Source organism: Equus quagga, chromosome 12 (genome assembly GCF_021613505.1).
Source record: "Equus quagga isolate Etosha38 chromosome 12, UCLA_HA_Equagga_1.0, whole genome shotgun sequence".
In the NCBI taxonomy this organism is placed as follows: Eukaryota; Metazoa; Chordata; class Mammalia; order Perissodactyla; family Equidae; genus Equus; species Equus quagga.
Window position 1 is genome coordinate 92,883,923 of NC_060278.1, and position 22,686 is coordinate 92,906,608.

The 22,686-nt window shown below is 39.6% G+C and overlaps 1 protein-coding gene across 1 annotated transcript in view; it reads left to right on the forward strand.

Moving 5' to 3' along the window:
* TOP1 (DNA topoisomerase I) overlaps window positions 1-22,682 on the forward strand; it is an 85,146-nt gene extending 62,464 nt beyond the window's left edge. Inside the window, exons 12-21 of the mRNA XM_046679563.1 lie at window positions 1,564-1,751; window positions 2,023-2,167; window positions 12,271-12,414; window positions 13,893-14,078; window positions 15,112-15,180; window positions 15,623-15,737; window positions 16,698-16,825; window positions 19,863-19,957; window positions 20,187-20,336; window positions 21,389-22,682. Coding sequence (XP_046535519.1) covers window positions 1,564-1,751; window positions 2,023-2,167; window positions 12,271-12,414; window positions 13,893-14,078; window positions 15,112-15,180; window positions 15,623-15,737; window positions 16,698-16,825; window positions 19,863-19,957; window positions 20,187-20,336; window positions 21,389-21,491 — 1,323 coding nt within the window. The 3' untranslated portion in view covers window positions 21,492-22,682. The remainder of the gene's footprint in view (window positions 1-1,563; window positions 1,752-2,022; window positions 2,168-12,270; window positions 12,415-13,892; window positions 14,079-15,111; window positions 15,181-15,622; window positions 15,738-16,697; window positions 16,826-19,862; window positions 19,958-20,186; window positions 20,337-21,388) is intronic.
* The last annotated feature ends 4 nt before the right edge of the window (window positions 22,683-22,686 follow it).

A 22,686-nucleotide genomic window follows, 5' to 3' on the forward strand; every position in this document is an offset into this window, starting at 1 on the left:
TTTCATATGGGTTTTACGTAGACTGAAAATTGTGAATAATCACTTTGTTTAATGGCTCAATATAAAAATCCTGGTGCTTTTTTGACCTAAAAACCAGTCAGTAACTTCAATAATATAATATTAAAGGATGGAAAGACCTGCCCCACAGTGGCTCCTGGATATTAGCGATTTAGGACAGATAAAATAATATTGGCCGTGTATCTCCCTATTCTTTGATCTATTTTACCCTGAAATCTAGCCACGCTCATCCATCTCCATCTTCCAGCCTTGGCCAACCTCATTCCTGAAAGATCTTTCTACTGTCCAGCTGGGATGTCAGTTTCTTCTAGAGTCCTGGAGGCAAACTATAGGCTCTTTTTGTAAGAAAGTTTTATTACAAGCCACGTCTGCTTGTTCATATATCATCTATGACTGTTTCTATGCAACAGTGACAGAGCTGAATAGTTGCGACAGAGACCGTATGACTTTAACCCTAAAATATTTTCTATTTAGAAAAAGTTTGTTAAGCCTCAATGTAGAGGAATCCAGGCTGGGGTTTTGTATTTTCAAATTGGAGGTCCAGAAGTTAAGGATTTTAGGGATTCTTTGCACTTCAAAGCCCCATAGTTTCAGTATTTTAAAGGACTTGCATGTTTATATAATTTAGGCCACTGTATTTATATAGCTCATTGTTTAATGATACCTATTTGACCTTTAGTTTAAAAATTCTTGTTTCTATAAGAATGATAATTGCATCACACTTCAGTCTCAGTCTTTTCCCCAATATTCAAAATTAGTGGCATTTGGTTTATTACTCACTTTAGCTGTGTTTTTAAACTTAAAAACTACTTTGGAGCTTTGTTCTTGGAATAGTGATCCAAAGATAGGGAGATTCAGAAGTATCACCTTGTCAGAGCCCCTGTCGAGGACAACTGCTGCCAGCAAGTTCTGAATCTGTTTTCATCAACAAGGGAGCAGGACTTGGTTAAATTGAATTGCTAAGTATAATATGAACGAAGAATTAGCAGAGGGTAAGGAGGCTCCAGTTCCCTGCACCGCGCCCCCCACCCTTTGTAGCAAGGATCAGAAAGTGTAGAATCTATGTACCCATATATCTAGGAAAGAAACCATGACAGGTTTGTTTCAGCTTGAAAACTCACGTGAAATGCTATTCAACTAAGTGTCTCTGGAATCTGTTAGAAAACATGGAGATGTTCTTTATGAGGACTTGTCAGAGACTCTCTGTCCCACATTTTGACAGTACTCAACAAAATGGTGTTAAAGTTATATTTAAAAATACCTAAGTAACATAGTTATGCACATAAATCCTTTAAGAGAATCAGTTTAGAATCGGATTAGTTTGAATTTGAATAGTTGAAGTCAATCCTTATAGGTAGATATCTCGGGGAACTTTTTTATATTTAACTTTGAAAAATCTTTTAGAGGTTTTCCCTTCTTTGAATTCATTTCTCAGTGATTTTTAGACTTTTCTCTACCTTGACCTGTTCTCACAGAAAAGCTAAGAATGTTTGAGTAGAGAATAGCATTTGAACCCATTTTAAGTACTTCCTTCCCGTCTTCCAGAAAATCAAAGAGGAGAATGAAAAATTACTGAAAGAATATGGCTTCTGTGTTATGGATAACCACAGAGAGAGGATTGCCAACTTCAAGATAGAACCTCCTGGGCTCTTCCGTGGCCGTGGCAACCACCCCAAGATGGGCATGCTGAAAAGACGGATCATGCCTGAGGATATAATCATCAACTGTAGCAAGTGAGCAGAGTCCATCCTTTGGGCCAGAAATGAAGTGGGGGGCTTCCTTTGTTCTTGGTAGTTGGCAATATTTCCCATGTTACAGAGGACTGTTTGAGAATGACACAGTATTTCCATGTATAGATCTCCAAATGTTTTTCAGTTATTGACTGGTGAGGAGGAAACTTGGAAATATATGCTCAGCAGATTCATCATATCCTTCAGGTCATGAAAGGTGAAATTGTTCCTCACTTCTCATTTTCACTGCCCTCCTGCTTTGTTATTTCTGCAGAGATGCCAAGGTTCCTTCTCCTCCTCCAGGACATAAATGGAAAGAGGTCCGACATGATAACAAGGTTACTTGGCTGGTCTCTTGGACAGAGAACATCCAAGGCTCCATTAAATACATCATGTTGAACCCCAGTTCACGAATCAAGGTAAGGGGTAGTGAAGAGCTGCAGCAATGAGTGGGGCTAATAATCTCTGTCTTTTTGTTGAAATGTGATGTTCTCAGCCTCTAGAATCACTCTGACAAACTGAAAACCCTTGCCACAAAATAAGACAAGTACTTTCGTGGTTATCATTATCTAGTGACTTCCCTAAGATGTATGCGTTGTCTGCATCACATTGTAATCTTACTCATTTATTAATTCACAAACGTTTACTAAAATCCCAGTATATGCTTGGCACAGTGTATGCATGGTGCTAGGAAGTGTGTTGGTAAACAGATGCAGTCCCTGCCTTCACATTGCTTACTGTTCAGTGGTCAGATTGTGGTGAATAATGTGCTAAATTTATATTGGCTTCAACAGCTCTCTTCCTGTTCCTCACCTTTCTTGGCTCTGAGGAAAGGAATGTAATTGCTCTGAATCCAGAAAGAAGTTGTGAAATCTAGTCTTAATTCTTCTGGCTTCCTAAGGTTTCATCTGGGTAGTTTCCCTGAGGACCAAATGGGATAATATATGTGAAAGCACATCATAAACTGTTGTATACCCATGCGTTGTTATTTATTGATACTGCTATTTAAAGAGGAAAACTGTCTTGGAAGGGCAGTCAGCTCTTGTTAGCCTGCTAGGCACTCTGCTTGGGAGAATCCCACGAACTTCCACCCTCAGATGTACCATGGAAATGTGAACAGCAACCTGAAAGAGAGATGGGCTTCACAAAAAAACAGTCAAGGAATTAGTTCTCTATACACTGTGACTGTTTACATGCAGGGGATTGGGACTAAAGACCTTCTTAATCTTGGCTTGTAAATTATTAAACATCTGTTAAGATATGAAAGCCACAGCTCAAAAGGCTAAGTGTCTTGTTGAGACTAAACTACACATTCTCTAGCTTATAGTGCTGTGTTCTAATGAAAAATACCCATCTATATGTTTTCTTCAATTCAACTGCAAAATTTCTCTTTTCCTAGTTTAAAGTAAATATAAAATCAGAAGGAGAACTCTCATGCTGAGCAAAAGTCAAGTCATATAAGGAAACTTTGTATTCTTCTTCTGAAACAGACAAAGCTGGAGGGCTATAAAGGCGGATAAACAATGATTTTAGCCCTCAAAAAACTTGTAGGCTGGTGGGCAAATTGGGTAAGAATTCAGTTAAATTAGAAGAAAGGCAAATGTTAAATGCTTTAGATAAATAGAGCAGTTATTTCCAGCAGTTAGAGATCAGGAACAACTTTATGAAGGAAATCAGGTTACAATTATATCTTAAAAGACAGGTATTCCAAACAGAGAGAATTGTGTTGTTATGGACAGAGGGGAGGGGTGTGAAAAGGAGTAGCAAAAAGAATTATCAAGTGGTGATATTTGCACAACATTGTGAATGTGCTAAATGTCACTAATGGTAAATTTTATGGTATGTGTATTTTACCACAATAAAAAATTTTATCAAAATAATGGATATTGGGTTACTGTTAAAAAAGTATTTTCACATATGTTGACATTTGATTGTCTTAACAACCATACCAGACATATACTAATGCCATAATTTTATAGATAAGTAAATTTAGTCTCTAGGTGGCCAAAAAAAGTTTCCCAAGATTCAATAGTTAGTAACTCTGACTTAGATCATCAGCCTCCTGATGCCTTCCTCTGACATCCTGCCACCAAATTGTGGCCAGCCTTAAATGTCATGCTAAAGGATTGGACCACGTTCTGCATCTGATGGAGAGCCATTGAAGTACTTTGAACAGAGGAGTGTCTTGAACATAATCTCACTTCAGCAAGATTTACAGGCGTTACACATAATACACCAATAAATACAAACTATTGTGAATGCTGCAAAGGAAAAGTATAGGGTACCATTTGAGAGTCTACCAGGGCACCTGATCTGGTCTCTGGGACTCAGGAAGGCCTTTCTGAGGAAGTAACATTTATGACAAGACTTACAGGATGAATAGGATTTATCCACGGAAAGGATAGGGGATTTGTATTTTAGCAACCTGTGATCTAATTGATCGTTCTGACTGCGGTTCTGTGGAGACTCGATTGGACACAAACAAGAAGTAGGGAGACCAGCAGGAGGCTGTCATAGTACTCTAGGCAAGAAGTGGAGGTGACCTAGACAAGCTGATGGTAGAGAGGATGGAGAGAGGGGAAGAGATTCCAAACAGATACACACTGTGTACTCTCACAGGCAGGATTAGAGGTGATTGTAGGAGAGTCTCTGAGGGTTGCCATCCTTGTTAGATAGGCTAGGTGGGGTACCTCAAGGGCAGAGAGCCAGCCAATTTATTCCAGACAATATCCAGATAACTCCTATCACTGTAGAGATTTGTGCAGGTTTCTGGAGGATGGTTACGGTGGTGAACGTAGAATGATGTAGGCCCTGCCCAGAAACTTTACACCCAGGACAGAGTGGCTGATTCTAGTCAACTGAGTTGGGATCCTAAAAGTCATGAAGATGGTTAAAGGCTTGTTGGCAAGTGGTACTCTTGAGGGAAAAAGAAATGTGATTTCTTCAGCTTTCTGCCAGTCCTCATTGGTTATTTCCCACTAAGCAGAACAGTGAGAACTTCAGAGATTGGAGTTTGACAGTGCTTTGAATAGTTTTTAATTGCACTGACAGCAGGGAAAGCATTCTCTTTTTAGATAAAAATAGAAAGATATAAGCATTAGGAGTTTTATTTTTAATGAAATATTTCAAATATACAGGAATAGATAATATAGTGAACACTCATATGCCCACCATCTGGCTGTGTCAAACCTCAGGATCATGTCTGTTTGTTTAGTTAACTTCAGTTCATAAAACGTATTCTGATAAACACAGCTGAAGCCCCCTGCATACCTGTTCATCTCCTTCCCTGGAGATTACCATAATGAACTTAATGTTTTCATTCTTGTGTATATTTTTGTGTTTTTACAGTATATTTATGTGTGCGTAAACAATAGGTAGTACTGTTTTCACAAGGTTTAATTTTAAATTAGGTATGTTATTGAGATCGCTGTGCAACTTGTTTATTTCACTCAGCTTTGGTTTTGAGACTTTGTTATCTTGACATCAAATTTATCCATTTTATTTGCTACGTAGCATTCTTATTATATAAAAAATCTGTTCTCTTTTTGAGACATTTAGGGTTGTTTAGTCTTTTGCTATAATAAACAGTGCTGGAATAAACACATTTTCTTGTGTGTATGAATGAAAATTTCCCTTAAAGTTTCTTTATTAGATATTTCCAAATTGTTCTCTAAGTACTTGAACCAGTTTGTGTCACCACCATCCCCTCAATGGTGCATATAAGTTCTTCTTTTCTCCATATCCTTGCTAACATTTCTAAAGTTTCGCTCCACTAGAATGTGCTTTTGTGTACAGTATGAGATTGAGATCTAACATATTTTTTTCAAAATGAATAACCGATTGTCCCAGAACTATTTAGTTGTATTACCCCCTGTGTCATATATCAGATTTTACATATGTGTCAGACAGTTTCTGGGCTCTCTGTCCTGTTTAATTAGTTTGTTTCCTCATCAGTAGCATACTGTCTTAACCACTGTAGCTTTATAAGGTTTTATTTTTGGGGGCCGGCCCAGTGGCGCAGCAGTTAAGTGTGCACATTCTGCTTCAGCAGCCCTGGGTACGCTGGTTCGCATCCCGGGGGCAGACATGGCACCACTTGGCAAGCCATGCTGTGGTTGGCGTCCCGCATATAAAGTAGAGGAAGACGGGCAAGGATGTTAGCTCAGGGCCAGTCTTCCTCAGCAAAAAGAGGAGGATTGGCAGCATATGTTAGCTCAGGGCTAATCTTCCTCAAAAAAAAGAAAAAAAGTTTTACTTTTGAGTAGGACAGGTTTCCTTCTTCTCATTCTTCAAAATTGTCTTGGCTATTCTTGGCTCTCTGCTGTTGCACATTAATTTTAAGATAAAACACTTCGGAGCTTTTTATTAGAACTGCAGTGAATTTATAGATTAATGGGGGACAATATTGACATTATTTTACTGTCTTCCAATCCATGAATGTTAATACCTCTCCATTAATTCATGTCTTTGAATATATCCTCCAATATTTTTTTGTGATTTTCTCCACAAAGGTTTCACACTTTTTTTTTTTGAGGAAGATTAGCCCTGAGCTAACATCTGCTGCCAATCCTCCTCTTTTGGCTGAGGAAGACTGGCCCTGAGTTAACATCCATGCCCGTCTTCCTCTACTTTATATGTGGGATGCCTACCATGGCATGGCTTGCCAAGTGGTGCCATGTCTGCACCTGGGATCCAAACCGGTGAAACCTGGGCCACCAAAGTGGAACGTGGCACTTAACCACTGCGCGACCAGGCCGGCCCCTCACACATTTTTAAAAACTTTTTTTCTTAGAGATCTCACAGTTGGTAGTGCTATTGAATCAGATTTTTTCTATTACATTTCTGTTCTTATTACTATAGAGTGGTAATGCTGTTGATTTTGAATATTGATCTTGTATCTGACAAAACATTGCTAAATTCTTATTCTAAAAGTGTCTGTGTCTTTTGGAGTTTCTAGATAGACAATTAAATTATCTATAAAGGAAGACAGTTTTAACTCTTTATTTCCAGGTCTTATACCTCATCTTTCTTTTTGTTAAAAAAACTCCACAAAAACACAATCATCCATAAAACTCTAACCCTCTCACCAGTCAACAGTTGTCACAGTCAAATATTTGATTAATTTCTGTACTCAGTACCTTCCCTCTGGGTTTACTTCTCTTGTTGAAATACACCCTTTACTGTTTCTTTAGTGAGGATCCATAGGTGGCAAATTCTCCTTTTGTTTACCTGAAAATTTCTTTATTTCCATCCTCATAATCTATCTTTTCTTCAATAAATAATATATATCTCTATCATTGGTGATCTGTGGTTTCACTATCCTGTGTCTAAGTATAGATGTATTTTTATAGACACTCAAACTAGACTTTCAATCTGAGGGCTAATGGATTTTTATTTTAGAAAACTCTGAACCATTATTTCTTCCACAGCTTCTAGGCCATTCCTTCCATTTGCTTCTTTTAGAGTCCTATTAGATGAATGTTGGAGCTTCTCAATCTACACATTTTTTTTTTTAAACTATATTTTCATAGTCTTTATCTCTTTAGACCTAAATGGTCTTCATTTTGGGGAAGTTGTCTAGGACTCCCAATTCACTAATTCTCTTTTTTATTATATCCAACCTAAAGTTTATCCCTTCTATAATTTATTTCAATTATTTTTTGTTTTCAGAATTTCTAATTTTACTTTGTATCTACCTGATTTTATTTCATTTCTGTTTCATAATTTCTTCTCTTTAGTCATACTAAACATATTTATTTGAAAACCTTTGTCAGATTGCTCTTTAAAATGTTACCTAAAGTGAATTCATATACTAAGTATTGTTTTGTCGACAGTTTTTCTAAGGCATTTTCCTTGTCTTTTGGAATTTCTGTTTGTAAATGCTTTTGACTGGGAAGTGGCTTTGGTCTCTGTATCGTTTCTTTTCCTCCTCTTTGCTCTCCACTTCTCTGCTCATTCTTCCCGTCTTAGACGGAGTCTTCCAGCCCAGCTCAGCCCAATCTAACACAGCCCTTGGCTTCAGGTCCCCACTTCTTGTATGGAGCACTTTTATCACTATATGTTTGGAGCAAAGCAATAATTAAAGCATGATTTCACTGACCTGGTCTGATCCAAAAGTCTATAAAGAAGAAGCTTTTTTGTAGTAGAATGTGAAGGGTGGTAGTTGGTGGTTTTACTTTATGGAGGTCTTTAGGTCCAATTTATGGGAGGCTACCATCATGGGGCTTTGTTTTACACTTTTCTGCTTAGCCTCCAGAGATTTCTCCTATTCTAAGATTCTTTGCTTGCTCTTGTACTTGTATTTTACTCATTCACTTCCCGCATGTTATAGGTACTCACTGCTAAATCTAATCCACTGCCAAGTTTGGAAGCATTATCTAGTCTCATAACCTGGAAAAGTAGCCCTTAGTAAAAGTAAGGTTCTTCAAACACCAGTTTTAACTTTACAAACAAAATTTATCATGATGAGTTTTCTTATAAATGAAGTACAGCAAACTTCAGGACTCATTTAATGTTGACATCATACTGCATTCAATTCTATTAAAATATTCTCAGTGCCAGATACACAATTCTGCCTTTTCTCTTTTTAGAACGTATAATTCTGTGGGGTTTCAAAGGTATATTTGATGACAACCCTTTAAATGTAACCATCCTGGAATTAAAGGGCTAGATTGAAGGAAAATATCTTTATAGAGCTTTATGCTCTTGGGAAGCTCTGCGTTTGGTGAGTTTTATTAGATAAAATAAGACATTTGCTTATTTTTTTAAATTATATTCTGAACCTGACTTCTTGGTATAAAATTCTAAATTTTAAAGTGTAAGAGCTAAAACCTTTCATGTTTCTAGGTGATATGTCATGGTAAAACATCTTCATGACCTTGGAGTAGATTTCTTAGGACACAAACACTAACAGTAAAAGAAACAATCGATAAAGTAAACTTCATTAAAATTAAAAACTTATGTTCAACAAAGGACACTATTAAGAAAATAAATATACAAGTTAAGACTGGGAGAAAATATGTGCAACATGCATATCTGACAAAAGACTTGTATCTAGAATATACACAACAATAAAAAGACAAACATCTCCATAAAAAAGAGCAAAAGACTTGACCCAAAGCTTTACAAGATAGAGGAATTGTCAATAAATAACCATGTGAAAGAATACTCAACATTACTAATTATGAGTGGAATGCAGACTTAAACCACAGTGAGATACTAATTCCATTTCTAAGTATTTTTGCCCCAAATGAAATGAAAACATATGTCCACAAGAAGACTTGTACAAGAATGTTCACAGTAGTGCTATTTTCATGCGAGTCCAAAGCTGGAAATATCCCAGTGGTCCATCGACAGAATAAACACATAATGTTATAGTCAAACACAGTAGTGATAGTTATAGAAATACCATATATACCAGCAATTAAAAGGAGTGAACTACTGATAAATGCAGCAACATGGATGAATCTTAAAAACACACTGAGAAGCCAGACACAAGAGTCTCTGTCATTCCATTTATATAATATTCTAGATTAGGCAAAACTAATCTATGATGATAGAAATAAGAGTAAAGGATCAGTAGTCTCTTGTTTGGTGATTAACTGAGAGGGGCATGAGGGAACTTTCTGGAATGATAGAACTATTCTCTATCTTGATGGGGTGTAGGTTACATGAGTCATGAATTGTCAAAACTGGTCAAGCTGTATGCTTAAATCCGTATAACACAAAGTCTTTTAAAAAAAAGATTTGTTCAGAATGAAAGGTATTAGTATTGGAAGAAAATACACTAATGTCTGAAAAAGGATTTAAATATATAAAGGACTCTATTAAGAAAGACAAATATAATTAAAAATGGGTATGTATTGAAAGCTGGTTGGATTTTATCTTTAAACATGGTATAATTATATAGGGCCAGTTTATTGTGTCTTTTATTTAAATGAGGTACGTTTGAATTCAGAATGCCATTCACTCTCTTTGGTGCTCTATAAAATGGCAAACTCACATAGGGATCACCAGCTAAGTGAGAAGTAAAGAGCCCCTTAAGAATACTGGCAAATGTTTTCCAATACAAATTTCTGAGAAAGGATTGGAGAACAGGGTTGGCTCACCTCCCACTTTGCTATCCTGAATCCAAACCTCACTCTACTTACCCTACTGTACTTAACGAGTAAGCACTTATATTAGAAAGAGAGAGAGAATACAGTGGGCCCACTAGTTTAAAAACAAGTAACCCAAAGAATGTCTTGTATAATTAATCAAGTTAGATTCTTATCCACTACAGAAGGTTGACTGAGGTAGGGGAAGAGGAGAAAGTGTTAAAGGCAGCCCCTGTATAGTGGATACCTTGGTTTACTGAGATGGTTTTCATGAGGACTTTGCCTGGAATACCTAAATAGATATTTTATTTTCCACAGGTAGTCTGAGAAAGCTTGTTCAAAAATGCCTTTTACTCTCTGGATTCTGTTTAGGGAAACTGAAGGCAGCAGGGATTAGCATACTTCCTGGAGGCCAGCCCTCCCGTGCTAGACCTAAACAGGGTGGCTTCTGCGCCCATCCCCATCTCTGTGTTCTTAGTTCAGAGAATCCTGGATCCTTGTGCCAGGGCCCAGCCAACCTGTGAAGAAGAGTTCGTTTTGTGGTATCTTCTGTGAATGACTTATTTGTTAGGTTTTTCTAAACCTTGTTTCAGTGGCATGACTAAGGAACTGAGCAAATGTAACCTTACGGGACTTTGAAGACTCAGAGTCAGGTTTTGGGGGGCCTATGCACATTAGAGTGATGGGAGATTGTCCATTCCTGAGCTGGAGACTGTACTGTTGAAGATGCGCCTTTCATGTTCTAACTTTTCTCTGTGTGTATGTGTGTGTGTGTGTGTGTAAGAACAATTGTCATGGAGATTTATTACTGACTTATACATGAGGACAGTTTGTATCGCACCTTTTCTTATTCACCTCTTAAAATGTCAAAATGTACTTAGAAAAATCAGTGAGAAATTTTCAGCTTCCCAATGTCAGGAAATAGAACTTAGATATTTCTTCTGTATCACCAAGTACTAAATCATGCACCCACAACAAGAAGTAGTTACTGAACCTCTCGTTTTGTAGCCAAACTTGTAGATACAACTAGTCCGCACACAGTCTGACAGAGTGCTGATGACTCCTTAGCATACCTGGGCAAGCTCTCATTTCTGAGCGTTTGTTAGAGCTAGAAGTAGAAGACATTTCCTGCTCCATGTACCCCATACTCCTGTGTGCATAGAAAGCCAGTTACCTTGACCACAGTTCTTATGCCTCAAGGACCACGTGTCCATATCATTGGTGGGAACCAGGCATGTGTGGGTAGAAATCACTACGCCTTTCCTTTGTTGTGGGGTGTGGAAATTAAGAGCAGAGATTCTTGAGGCCGGCCCGGTGGTGTAGTGGTTAAGTTCGCATGCTCTGCTGTGGTGGCCCAGGGTTCACAGGTTTGGATCCCTGGCGTGGATGTAGCACCACTGGTCAAGCCACACTATGACAGCATCCCACGTAAAATAGACGAAAATTGGCACAGATGTTAGCTCAGCGACAGTCTTCCTCAAGCGCGCGCGCACACACACACACACACACACACACACACACACACACACACACAAAAGACACATCAGAGATTGTTGGGTTCTTAAATTCCATCCCTGTGTTCATGTCATATAGTCTGTTTTAGGCCTTGTAATACTCCCTCGCCCTCTTCGATTTCTTGGATTTTTTTTTCTTCCTTACCCTTTCTCAGCTGATGTTATTATCGGTCCTTGCTTGTGAATCTATTTCTGTTCCACATGGTAGCAGAAATCTCCTGTCACTGTTGATTAGATTCAGTCTTTTCATACTCTTTAAAAAACCTTTATTGGCTTTAGAATAAATTTTTAAACCTTCTACCAAAAGTTCTAATGTTAAAAAAAAAAAAGTCTTCCTGGTAACATTGTTTCCCTCAGTCTAATTGAGAATACTTTTAAATGCAGAAGTTGGAAAATGGTGAATAATTACAGCTGTTCCTGGAAGTCATTGTGTTCCTTAGTAATGACATGTTGTAATTTTTGGTTCTGCTTCCTTGACAGTTCCATCAAACTGAATGGTTGTCTTGAATTTAATGAAATTCAGTCATAGCAGAAAACTGCTCTTGGGTTGCAGATTCAGCAGCAAAGCTGTGAGGCTGATGTGGGAATGGGGGTGTTTATACCCTTTGTGTTGACAGAAGTCAATTTTGGGGACATGCCATGTGGACTTTTCCCAAGAACATAAACATTTTACAGAATGAAAGCCAGAGGCTTTCTTAGCAATTAGATAGGAAGCAGTTGTGTTTGATAGTGAAATGGGACAGCATGAGTTCTCATCAGGTTAAATGCCCTGAAATTTCTCTTCATTACTCTTTTTCTGCCTTGCTTAAGCTCAAGTTCCTTCTCTTTGGTTCAGAGCTCTGAACTTGGATATTCAGTCTGTCTATACTCCACCATCCTTAAGCAGTCTACCTTTGGGGTTGGGTCTTGCAGGGTGAGAAAGACTGGCAGAAATATGAGACTGCTCGGCGGCTGAAGAAGTGTGTGGACAAGATCCGGAACCAGTATCGAGAAGACTGGAAGTCCAAAGAGATGAAAGTCCGGCAGAGAGCTGTAGCCCTGTACTTCATCGACAAGGTGAGAAAATCTTCCTGTCGTATCGCCTAATGTGTTCCGCTGAACAAAAATGTAGAGAGCCTTTACTTCTCCAGGCCCTGGCTAAGTACTAGACAGGCAGTGACAGCCTGGACACTCGTGGTCCTGCTCACTTAATCTCTGGTCCAGTAAGGAGGGTAGAAGTGGGGAGAAAGGCGTTCAGTGTCTGCTGCTGTCTGAATACAGTCTGCCTGATGGGAGGATTTGCATGAATCCGAATATGCCAGAAATACTGACCCTTTCTTTTTTTTTTTCTTTGAGGAAGATTAGCCCTGAGCTAACTACTGCCAATCCTCCTCTTTTTGCTGAGGAAGACTGGCCCTAAGCTAACATCCATGCCCATCTTCCTCTGCTTTATATGTGGGACACCTACCACAGCATGGCTTTTGCCAAGCAGTGCCATGTCCACACCCGGGATCTGGACTGGTGAACCCTGGGCTGCCGAGAAGTGGAACTTGTGAACTTAACCGCTGTGCCATTGGGCTGGCCTAGTCCTGACACTTTCAATGACTATGAGCCACCAAAAAATTTTATTTTACATCACAACTCAACACACATAAATATATTTGTGTTTGTGTGTACTGAAGCAAAAGTCGCACAAAAGAATGCCTTGCCTTTCTATGAACAGTGAATTCTGATTTTTTTTTTTTATCGTTTCTTGTTTTAAAAGAGGATGGTCATAACCTTTAAAATTGGTTGAACAATCTGCTAATGTATCACCACCACAGTTTGAAAGACAGTGCTCTGGAAATCAGTTTCTCTCTACTCTTTAGAAGAAAAAGACTTCATGTTTGTCCCCCCAACTTTGCACTGTTTATATTTTAGCACAAATTCTGAATTGTCTCAAAAGTTAAGCAAAATTAAGACCTTTTGAGTCTGATTGCCTAGAATAGAAACACTCCCTCATTTGTTGCTTTGTTTTTTCTTTTTTAATATATATATATATATATTTAAGTTTTTTTTTTTTTTTCCTTTTTCTTCCCAAAGCCCCCCGGTACATAGTTGTGTATTTTAGTTTTGGGTCCTTCTAGTTGTGGCATGTGGGACACTGCCTCAGCATGGCCTGATGAGCAGTGCCATGTCCGCGCCCAGGATCCAAAGCAGTAAAACCCTGGGCCACCGAAGTGGAGCGCATGAACTTAACCACTCGGCCAAGGGGCCGGCCCCTGTTGCTTTGTTTTAAAAAAATGTTCTTCCTTCCCTCCATCCTCATTTGAGAGGACAGTAAAGTAAAGAGAAGCTTAGGATTTCTGGGAAAGTTTAATATCCCCGTGACTCTCCATACTTCATTTTATAGAGGAAGCAGCAGCAGTACAGAATCCAGAATTCCCAGGCCTTGCAGACTGATCTTCTGTCCCTAGAGAGAAGTGGGAGGCTTCTGATTTTGGTTTTCTAGAGACCCTGTGAGATTCAAGTTTCTTCATTCATGCTTATCTTTTTTTCCTCTTTTCCCTGGACAGCTTGCTCTGAGAGCAGGCAATGAGAAGGAGGAAGGAGAAACAGCAGACACTGTGGGTTGCTGCTCACTTCGTGTGGAGCACATCAACTTGCATCCAGAGCTGGATGGTCAGGAATATGTGGTAGAGTTTGACTTCCTTGGGAAGGACTCGATCAGATACTATAACAAAGTCCCTGTTGAGAAACGAGTAAGTTAATGTGGCCCATGTTCACTGGCCTGTTTTTCATTCATTCAACAAACATTTGTTGTGTGCTTTTCGTGTGCTCTGCACTTTGCTGAGCACTGGAAAAAAATGACTTGAAAGAGAAGGGAGAGGTATTTGGTGTCCTGTGTATCTCCTTTTAAAAGCCCCTGCCCCTCACCCCATACCCCATGCTACCTTCCTGGGAATGAGGGGCCATCCCTGTAGCAATATTCAATAGAACGTGCATTGGAGAGTTGGCCCTCACAACAAACTCAATGTAAGACAACCCCGCCACGTTGTTTTAATGATTTAACCACATTTCAGGATAAGCTTTGCTCAACCTCTCCCCATCTCCTGATTGAGCAAAAAGGTAGCCCTTTAATTCCCAGGTCTCTGAGCCCCATAGCTGAAGAGGGTGCTGCAGCTCCATGGTACCCCAAAAGTATTGGGCTTAAACCAGAGACCTACAGAGTGCAGGACCCCAGAAATCCAGCCCTTCAGCAGTCTGATATTTAATCAGTGATTAGTCTTTGCTGTCTGTAGAAATGTTCCAGATTAAATAAAGAGACCTGACAGGTAAATGGAATACCTGAGTTTAGATTGGATTCCATACTGTGGAGGTAAAGGACATCATTAGGTCAATGGACAAAATTGGAATATGGACAGTAAAGTATGTATCAATGTAAATTTATGAAGCTAAGTATTTATGTAAGGAAATATCTCTATCCTTAGGAAATTCTTAGAAAACACACTGGAATATTTAAGGGTGAAGGGCTATAATGTATGTGAGTACATGGTTCAGAACAAATAATTATGTATATACATACTATATGTAGAAAGAAAGAATGAGTGGACATGTGCACGGCACAGATGGTAAATGAGGTAAAATGTTAATGTTCGGTGAATCTGGGTAAAGGATATGGTGTTCCTTGTGCTTTGTGGGGTTTTTTTTTTTTTGGTAAGTTTTTAAAAGTTGCCATTATTTCCAAAATAAAGGTTTTAAAAATAATAATTAGACTCTGCTTCTTTCTTTTAGGTTTTTAAGAACTTACAACTATTTATGGAGAACAAACAGCCGGAAGATGATCTTTTTGATAGACTCAATGTGAGTGGACAAAGTGGTCTGGTTTGAAGAGGGGCCCAACTAGGGTGTCTCACAAGCTCCTAAAGGAGAGGCTTACCTGGGGGTGACTTGGTCTCTTCCTTCAACCTTTTCTGTGTATCCCATTCACTCTTCTCCCCTTGGGGCACAGTGAATCTTTGGGCAAAGCCCTGAGACTAGGTAGACAAAGTCTGCCTTTTTTCCTCCTCTGCAGAGCCTTTTCTTGGCTGGATGCCCAACCACCTCTGCTGGAGATCCAAGACCTGTCCCCAATATCTTATCAGGGAAGATCTTAATAGGGAAGGACAAATTTGCTTTATTGGCAGTAAACTTGGCAAGGTTGTGATCGCACTGGCATAAATGTCCTACAGCTTGCCAGAAGGGGCAGGGGGCTATGGCTTTTATCTAAATCCCAACATCCTCTTTGTTGCTTTGTCTCCTCCAGACTGGTATTCTAAATAAGCATCTTCAGGATCTCATGGAAGGCTTGACAGCCAAGGTGTTCCGTACATACAATGCCTCCATCACGCTACAGCAGCAGCTAAAAGAACTCACAGCCCGTAAGTATTACTTGGCCAGACATGGCCCACACGCTTACTGATGGTGTTCAGTGTACTTGGCTCAGCTAAGTCTTAGATCTCTTCCACCTCTTCTCCTTAACATTGTGACTAGAAACTTTTCCCTCCGTACTTCTAATAGAGAGCTGAGGCTTAGTTGTATAAACATAAGATCAGTGCTGCTTTCCCCATTCCTACCCCACCTTCTGGATTGGTTTTATGGAATGCTGACAGGGGCTTTCTCTCTGCTCTGAAAATGCCTGCATTTTGTGTTTTATGTTATTTAAAAGCTCAGAGAGTGAAGACAGTGCTGTGATGTTCTGTTAAATTGGAGAGCATTAAGGTTGTCATGGTTACTAAAAAGATACAGGAGCAAGTCCTTTCCCTGAGGTTTGTCATTTTTTTTCCCTTTAAGAGTAGGTAGTATTCTTCCTAAAAACCAGCTACCAAAGGTATTATCAAGACCTACCAGCTTTTTTCCTGGAGCCCAGTCACTGCTAAATCTCTGCTGTCCTTTATAAATAGCAAATGGCTTTAGAATATGAGGCACAAAAGCCACAGATGGGTATGTTGAGGGTCAGTATTTTAGGTTGGGGTAAAGAATGCCATGAGACACAAGTAAAAAAAATTCCTTGGATGATATTTTTTTTCTTTTTAAAAATTATACGCCTTCTGGTTTTAAAATGTAAGACTTATGGTCATCCGTTTGTCTTACCCTCTTCTACACATTCTTTTTGTCCCAATTCCATATTTTCTGCAGGCTACACTGGGTAGGTAGGTGGAGGAGGTGGGCACTGAGGCAAGCAGATGACTCTGAGATTTTGCCCTGTGCCTTGGAGGAACTTGAATTGATCATCTGAGATGAGGCCAGTGAAATCATGATGAAGCACTGCAGAAGGCACACTGTAAACTTCTCTTGGTATACAAACTGACTCTCTTATTATCATGTTTCTTTGTTTACAGCGGATGAGAATATTCCAGCAAAGATCCTATCTTATAACCGTGCCAACCGAGCTGTTGCAATTCTTTGTAACCATCAGAGAGCACCACCAAAAACTTTTGAGAAGTCCATGATGAATTTGCAATCTAAGGTATCTTGGACCTGGATGGTGGGGTAGCAAAATGAAGAGGACCATGTCTGCTGTGGGCAGTAATCTGAAAACAAGAGGCATTTATAATCCATCTTTTTGGGCTCGGATATCAGAAAGTCAGTTCTGGGTCTGTTATGGAAGAAAGTTCCATGCTAAAGATAAACAAATGGACATATGATAGTAGTTATCCCCGATCAAGATACTGAACGTCCAGTACCCACTCTTGAGGAAGTCTTTATTCTGTGGACATAAGTTCTACATTGGCCACTTTCTATTTTGAAAAGTGAAATTTGATGTACCCTCTTTGAAATATTGCTAATTATTGTCCTTATTATACATGAGGATAATGGATATAAAGTCTTCACAATTCCTTGCCGCAGCCCAGAAATACAACCATTTCCAAATTAGATTGTTTCAAATTGAAAAGATGATGAAACAATGATATTTAATTTTCTCCTAATCCTAGCACAACTATTTTTATTTTTACATATTCCACATGAATCATATTTTTATATAGCTCATCATCAGACATCTGTTGAATACTGGCTCTGTGCCCGAGTTGCTGCCCTAGAGGGAGAGACTGAACGTGCAAACAAGTGCACGCTGTTCCTCTTCCATGTGCCTCTCTCCTCCTTGCAACTCTGCCTGGTACTGAGCTTTTAAGCCACAAGGCACTTAACATTTGATGATGAGCATTTCTGTTAGCAATGGCTACATAACTAACCCATTCTAATGTAGTAATCCACATGAGAACTTGCAGATATTTCACTACAGAGCAGACACATAGGGACACATCAGGTTACAAAGGAAACCAATTATCTTGAGATATACTTACCAAATATATTTTGAATTTTGATATAGTAATAGATGTGATTCCTTAACTTAGTAAGATCTTAAGGTGGGTCTAATAACTGCTGTAAATTTTAAGGTAGTAATGACTATAAATGATACTTCAAGATTTCTACAATTGTAAAATCTTATGAAAATATCTGTACTATCTATTGGTGATAAATAGGCACTTCTGATATTACTGTGGTTTGTTGCCCATATTCATAATTGAAGAAGAAATGATGAATTTCAAGAGGTTAATAAAATTACAGATGTTTCTTTTCCATCCACGTTCACAAAAATCTATACTTGGACAACCAGTTTAAAAAACTATGGCTGCAGAGTGACATTACCTATACATTTTCAGGCCTAGACTGTTTTCTTTCTGTTGAAATTTCTTCAAGATAAATATCCAGGAGTAGTACATTTGGATCAAAAGACACACATAATCAGCAGTTCATGCTGCAGATGCCATCTCGCTTTCCTGAAGGGACGTACATGTCCACAGTAAATGAATGTATGTCCATAGACCTTTCAAATCCTTGGACCATATGGTTGGCAGGCAAAGAACCCTATAGATTGCCCATCCTAGCAGCTCCCATTTGCTGCCGCTCTGTTAAATGATGGACATCTGGTATCGTTTACTCTCATGATATCGTTCCAAGACAGAAATAAAAGCATGAATATTCAGGTGTTGTTTACCTAATTCAGGAGACCCCTCCTTGGAGCATGAGGTCGTCTTTTGATCTCACTCTGGAACCACTGTTCGGGCAAGCCCAGGCTGCCTGCCAGACGAGCCCTCCAAGCCCAGGAACCCTCTCCTGTGTGCCCACAAAGCAAACACACGCCCCTGTTTTCCAAGTGAATCAATGGAGTCTTTGATGCCTTGAGAGAATTTGACATAGCCTGCCAATTTACCATTCACAGAAATGGTTAAAAGATTGTGGTTTGTTGCTTTTCTAGCCTAAGAAGAATCTGGCTAGTGGTGTCTGTGATGCTTTTGTGTATAGAATCAGTTCCTTCAGCTTGACTTTGGACAACATAGATGTTGGAAGTAAGCCATTCATAGTAAAATGCATTTAATAATTCTCTGACAATGGTGGCCTCTGTTTCCAGTTGTAGGCTGTGTGTCTGTATATTCTAACAGACAGTTCTAGGCTGAGAGCAACAGCCCTATGTGTGTGACTCATGCATGTATTTATTCAGCAAGGTTCCCTTGACCACCTCACAGGTTAGAAGGTGATAGCAGGTCTGGGGTTCTCCTGCCCTCAGCAGCATGAGCTCACTGGTTTGGGCTCTAGCTCCATGGCGTTGCCTGCTGCTATCCTTAAGCAGAAACTAAGAACAACTTAGGTTCCACAGGGTGCTTTGAGGGATCAAGCAAGAAAGGCTGACACTGCCCTTGTCTCTTCCTTTATAGACTGGGACTCCATGAGATTTCATTTGGAAAAAGAGTTCCACAGCTAAAAATGTTTTCAAATCTTTGTTTTTGAGTGATAATTTCCTTCTCATCTCAGCTCTCCCCTTTTAAAAACAAAATGCCAAAGCCAAGCCATGCCTTCTTATTGGCTTGGATCAGACTAGTTGAGCTGTTTGGCCTCCTAGGTACCTTTTAATTGCCATTTTTTAGTCCCTTGGGTATTCTCTTCAGTGCATCCTTTTTTTCTTGAGAAGCTGGCAGCTCCTTCCCAGAGTGCTGGCAAACTCAGGAATGAGCTGGGCTCAGAAGATACAAGGATCCTGTCTCTGCTTCATAAAGAGTATCTCCTGCAGTATTCTTGGAATGAACGCTACAGCCTGGCACAGAATCCATTTGATAAATAACTCTCATCTGTAGCCCTCCTCCCGGGTCTAACGCCAGTGTTCTCTGATTGGAAGATGAGCACCCACGTTCCCAGTCCCAGTGGGTTCTTTTCTCTGAGCTTCTGGAATGGGGCCCTGGATCATTGCCTATAGCATTCTCATTTCTTGAGGGCTCACTGAAGAACATAAATGGCCAAATAACCATTAGTGAATTCTGCAGTCACTGTGCATCTGCTTTTCATGAAGCTGCCCCTGGGTGTTTTTACCTGGCAAACCACTGAGAGAGAGAGAGCGAGCCTGTCTGGTGGAGACAACTTCTAGGTTTCATCTTCTCTGATGGAGCTCTTCTTTTTTCTCTCTGGGCTTATTTTATTCCTAAATCTTACTGCTATTCTTCCCCATGCAGATCGATGCCAAGAAGGAACAGCTAGCAGATGCCCGGAGAGACCTGAAAAGTGCTAAGGCTGATGCCAAGGTCCTGAAGGATGCAAAAACCAAGAAGTATGTGCCTGGTGTTGTGTAAAGCTGGGGTTTGGTTGAGAGAGAAAAGCGGGTGCAGTACCAGCCAGAGATCCTGGGGCTCTAGCTTTTCTAGGGTTTCTGAGTGATGTCTTTTAGAAATCTCTGTACTTAGGCCTTTCCTGCTTTTATTGCTCCGAAGTGGCAGGGTGGGGTTGCAGTGTTCTTTCCAGAAGCAAGGCCTGACTCTTGATGACTTCCATTCTTCCAGGGTGGTGGAGTCAAAGAAGAAGGCTGTGCAGAGACTAGAGGAGCAGTTGATGAAGCTCGAAGTTCAGGCCACAGACCGAGAAGAAAATAAACAAATTGCTCTGGGAACATCCAAACTCAATTATCTGGATCCGAGGATCACAGTGGCTTGGTAAGCCTTGAGACCTTCTTGAGCTCCTGCTGCTGGCTTGAGAAGGGTGGTGTGGGTCCCAAGAGCATTGTTGGCCTTCATGTGCCATTCCTATGCTGCACACTTTAGTCCTCTGGGAAACCTCTGCCTTCTGCCATGCACACTACAAATGTATTGGAACATCGTGGATGGTCCTAAATGGTCAATACTGTTACACTGCCTTTGAGTGTTTTTATGTGTTTTAAAAAGGCAGGTGTAGTCCCCATTCCTTATGGAACTTGAGGACAAGAATGGAAACTCTAAGCCCTTATTGAAGGAGAAATACAAGAGCCCATCTATCTACACTTAACAAAACTTTTCAATAAAATTTTTACAAGTGGAGGAAGAAAGGTTGGAACAAAGAGAAAAAACAAAAATGAGAATACAGATCTGAGCAACCTACACCAAGAGTTAAAGGGACCTTTTAACAAAGGCAGATAAATTCTATCTTTATTTGCCCCCTGCCCGCCACCCTCCCCCCTCCCCCCCCCAGTCATAAAATAACATCCCAAATCAGTGGCTTTTATTTGAAGATGCTTATTAGTTTAGTTGAGTTGTTAAGTTCTGGGCCTAAGTGAAGGAATCATCACCTATGGCACCTACTCCTTTGGGCCAGGGTCCCACCTAGCTCTTGTACCCATTCTAGTCTTTCTCCCTGTTTGGTGCTAGAGGTTTGGTTAGCTTGAGAGGCAGTATAGTGCAGTGGTTAAGTGCATGGACTCTGGAGCCAGACTGCTTGGGTTCAGTTTTCAGTTCCATGCTCACCAGCTGCATGAGAGCATAATCAAATTACTTAAACTCTTTACCTTAGTTTTTCATTTGTCTCTTGTAGTAGCACCTACTTCAGAGGTCATTGTCAAGATTAAATGAGTTGAGCACATGAAGCTCTTAGAATATGTCTGGTGCATTATTAATTCTCATCCTCAGCAGGTGGATGTAAAGGAGAAGGTGGCATGTCCAAGCCCTGGCCTCAGGTCTGGGCTGTTAATTGCTCCAAGACACACTGATCCCCACTTTTTCTCCCTTATTTGCAGGTGCAAGAAGTGGGGGGTCCCAATTGAGAAAATTTACAACAAAACCCAGCGGGAGAAGTTTGCCTGGGCCATCGACATGGCTGACGAGGACTACGAGTTCTAGCCAGTCTTGAGGGGCAGGGTTCTGTGAAAAGGAACAATGTGGTTTGGGGAAGATGGATAAACTGTGAGCCTCACTTGCCCTCGCACCTGAGGGAGAGAGGCGGCAAGTCTTAACAAACCAACATCTTTGCGAAAAGATAAACCTGGAGATATTATAAGGGAGAGCTGAGCCAGTTGTCCTATGGACAACTTATTTAAAAATATTTCAGATATCAAAATTCTAGCTGTATGATTTGTTTTGAATTTTGTTTTTATTTTCAAGAGGGCAAGTGGATGGGAATTTGTCAGAGTTCTGCCAGGCAAATTCATCGTTTCACTGAAGCATTTGGATTCTCTTAGCTACTGTATACGAAGTCCGATTATATTGGTGCGTTTTTACAGTTAGGGTTTTGCAATAACTTCTATATTTTAATAGAAATGAATTCCTAAACTCCCTCCCCTCTCCCCCATTTCAGGAATTTAAAATTAAGTAGAACAAAAACCCAGCGCACCTGTTAGAGTTGTCACTATCTATTGTCATGGGAATCAATTTTCATTAAACTTGAAGCAGTTGTGACATCAGCAGTGTTTTGGTTCAGACACCTGTTCACAGAAAAGCATGATGGGAAAATATTTCCTGACTTGAGTGTTCCTTTTTAAATGTGAATTTTTATTTCTTTTTAATTATTTTAAAATATTTAAACCTTTTTCTTGATCTTAAAGATCGTGTAGATTGGGGTTGGGGAGGGATGAGGGGTGAGTGAGTCTAAGGATAATGAAATAATCAGTGACTGAAACCATTTTCCCATCATCCTTTGTTCTGAGCATTCTCTGTACCCTTTCAGATATTCATCTTTTTCATTTTAAACCCCAGTCTTTCACTTGAAAGATTTTACTGTATAAAAAGTTCCACAGGTCAATAAATTTAGAGGAAAATGAGTATTTGGTCCAAAAAAGGAAAAATAATCAAGATTTTAGGGCTTTTATTTTTTCTTTTGTAATTGTGTAAAAAATGGAAAAAAAACATAAAAAGCAGAATTTTAATGTGAAGACATTTTTTGCTATAATCATTAGTTTTAGAGGCATTGTTAGTTTAGTGTGTGTGCAGAGTCCATTTCCCACATCTTTCCTCAAGTATCTTCTATTTTTATCATGAATTCCCTTTTAATCAACTGTAGGTTATTTAAAATAAATTCCTACAACTTAACGGAAACTTA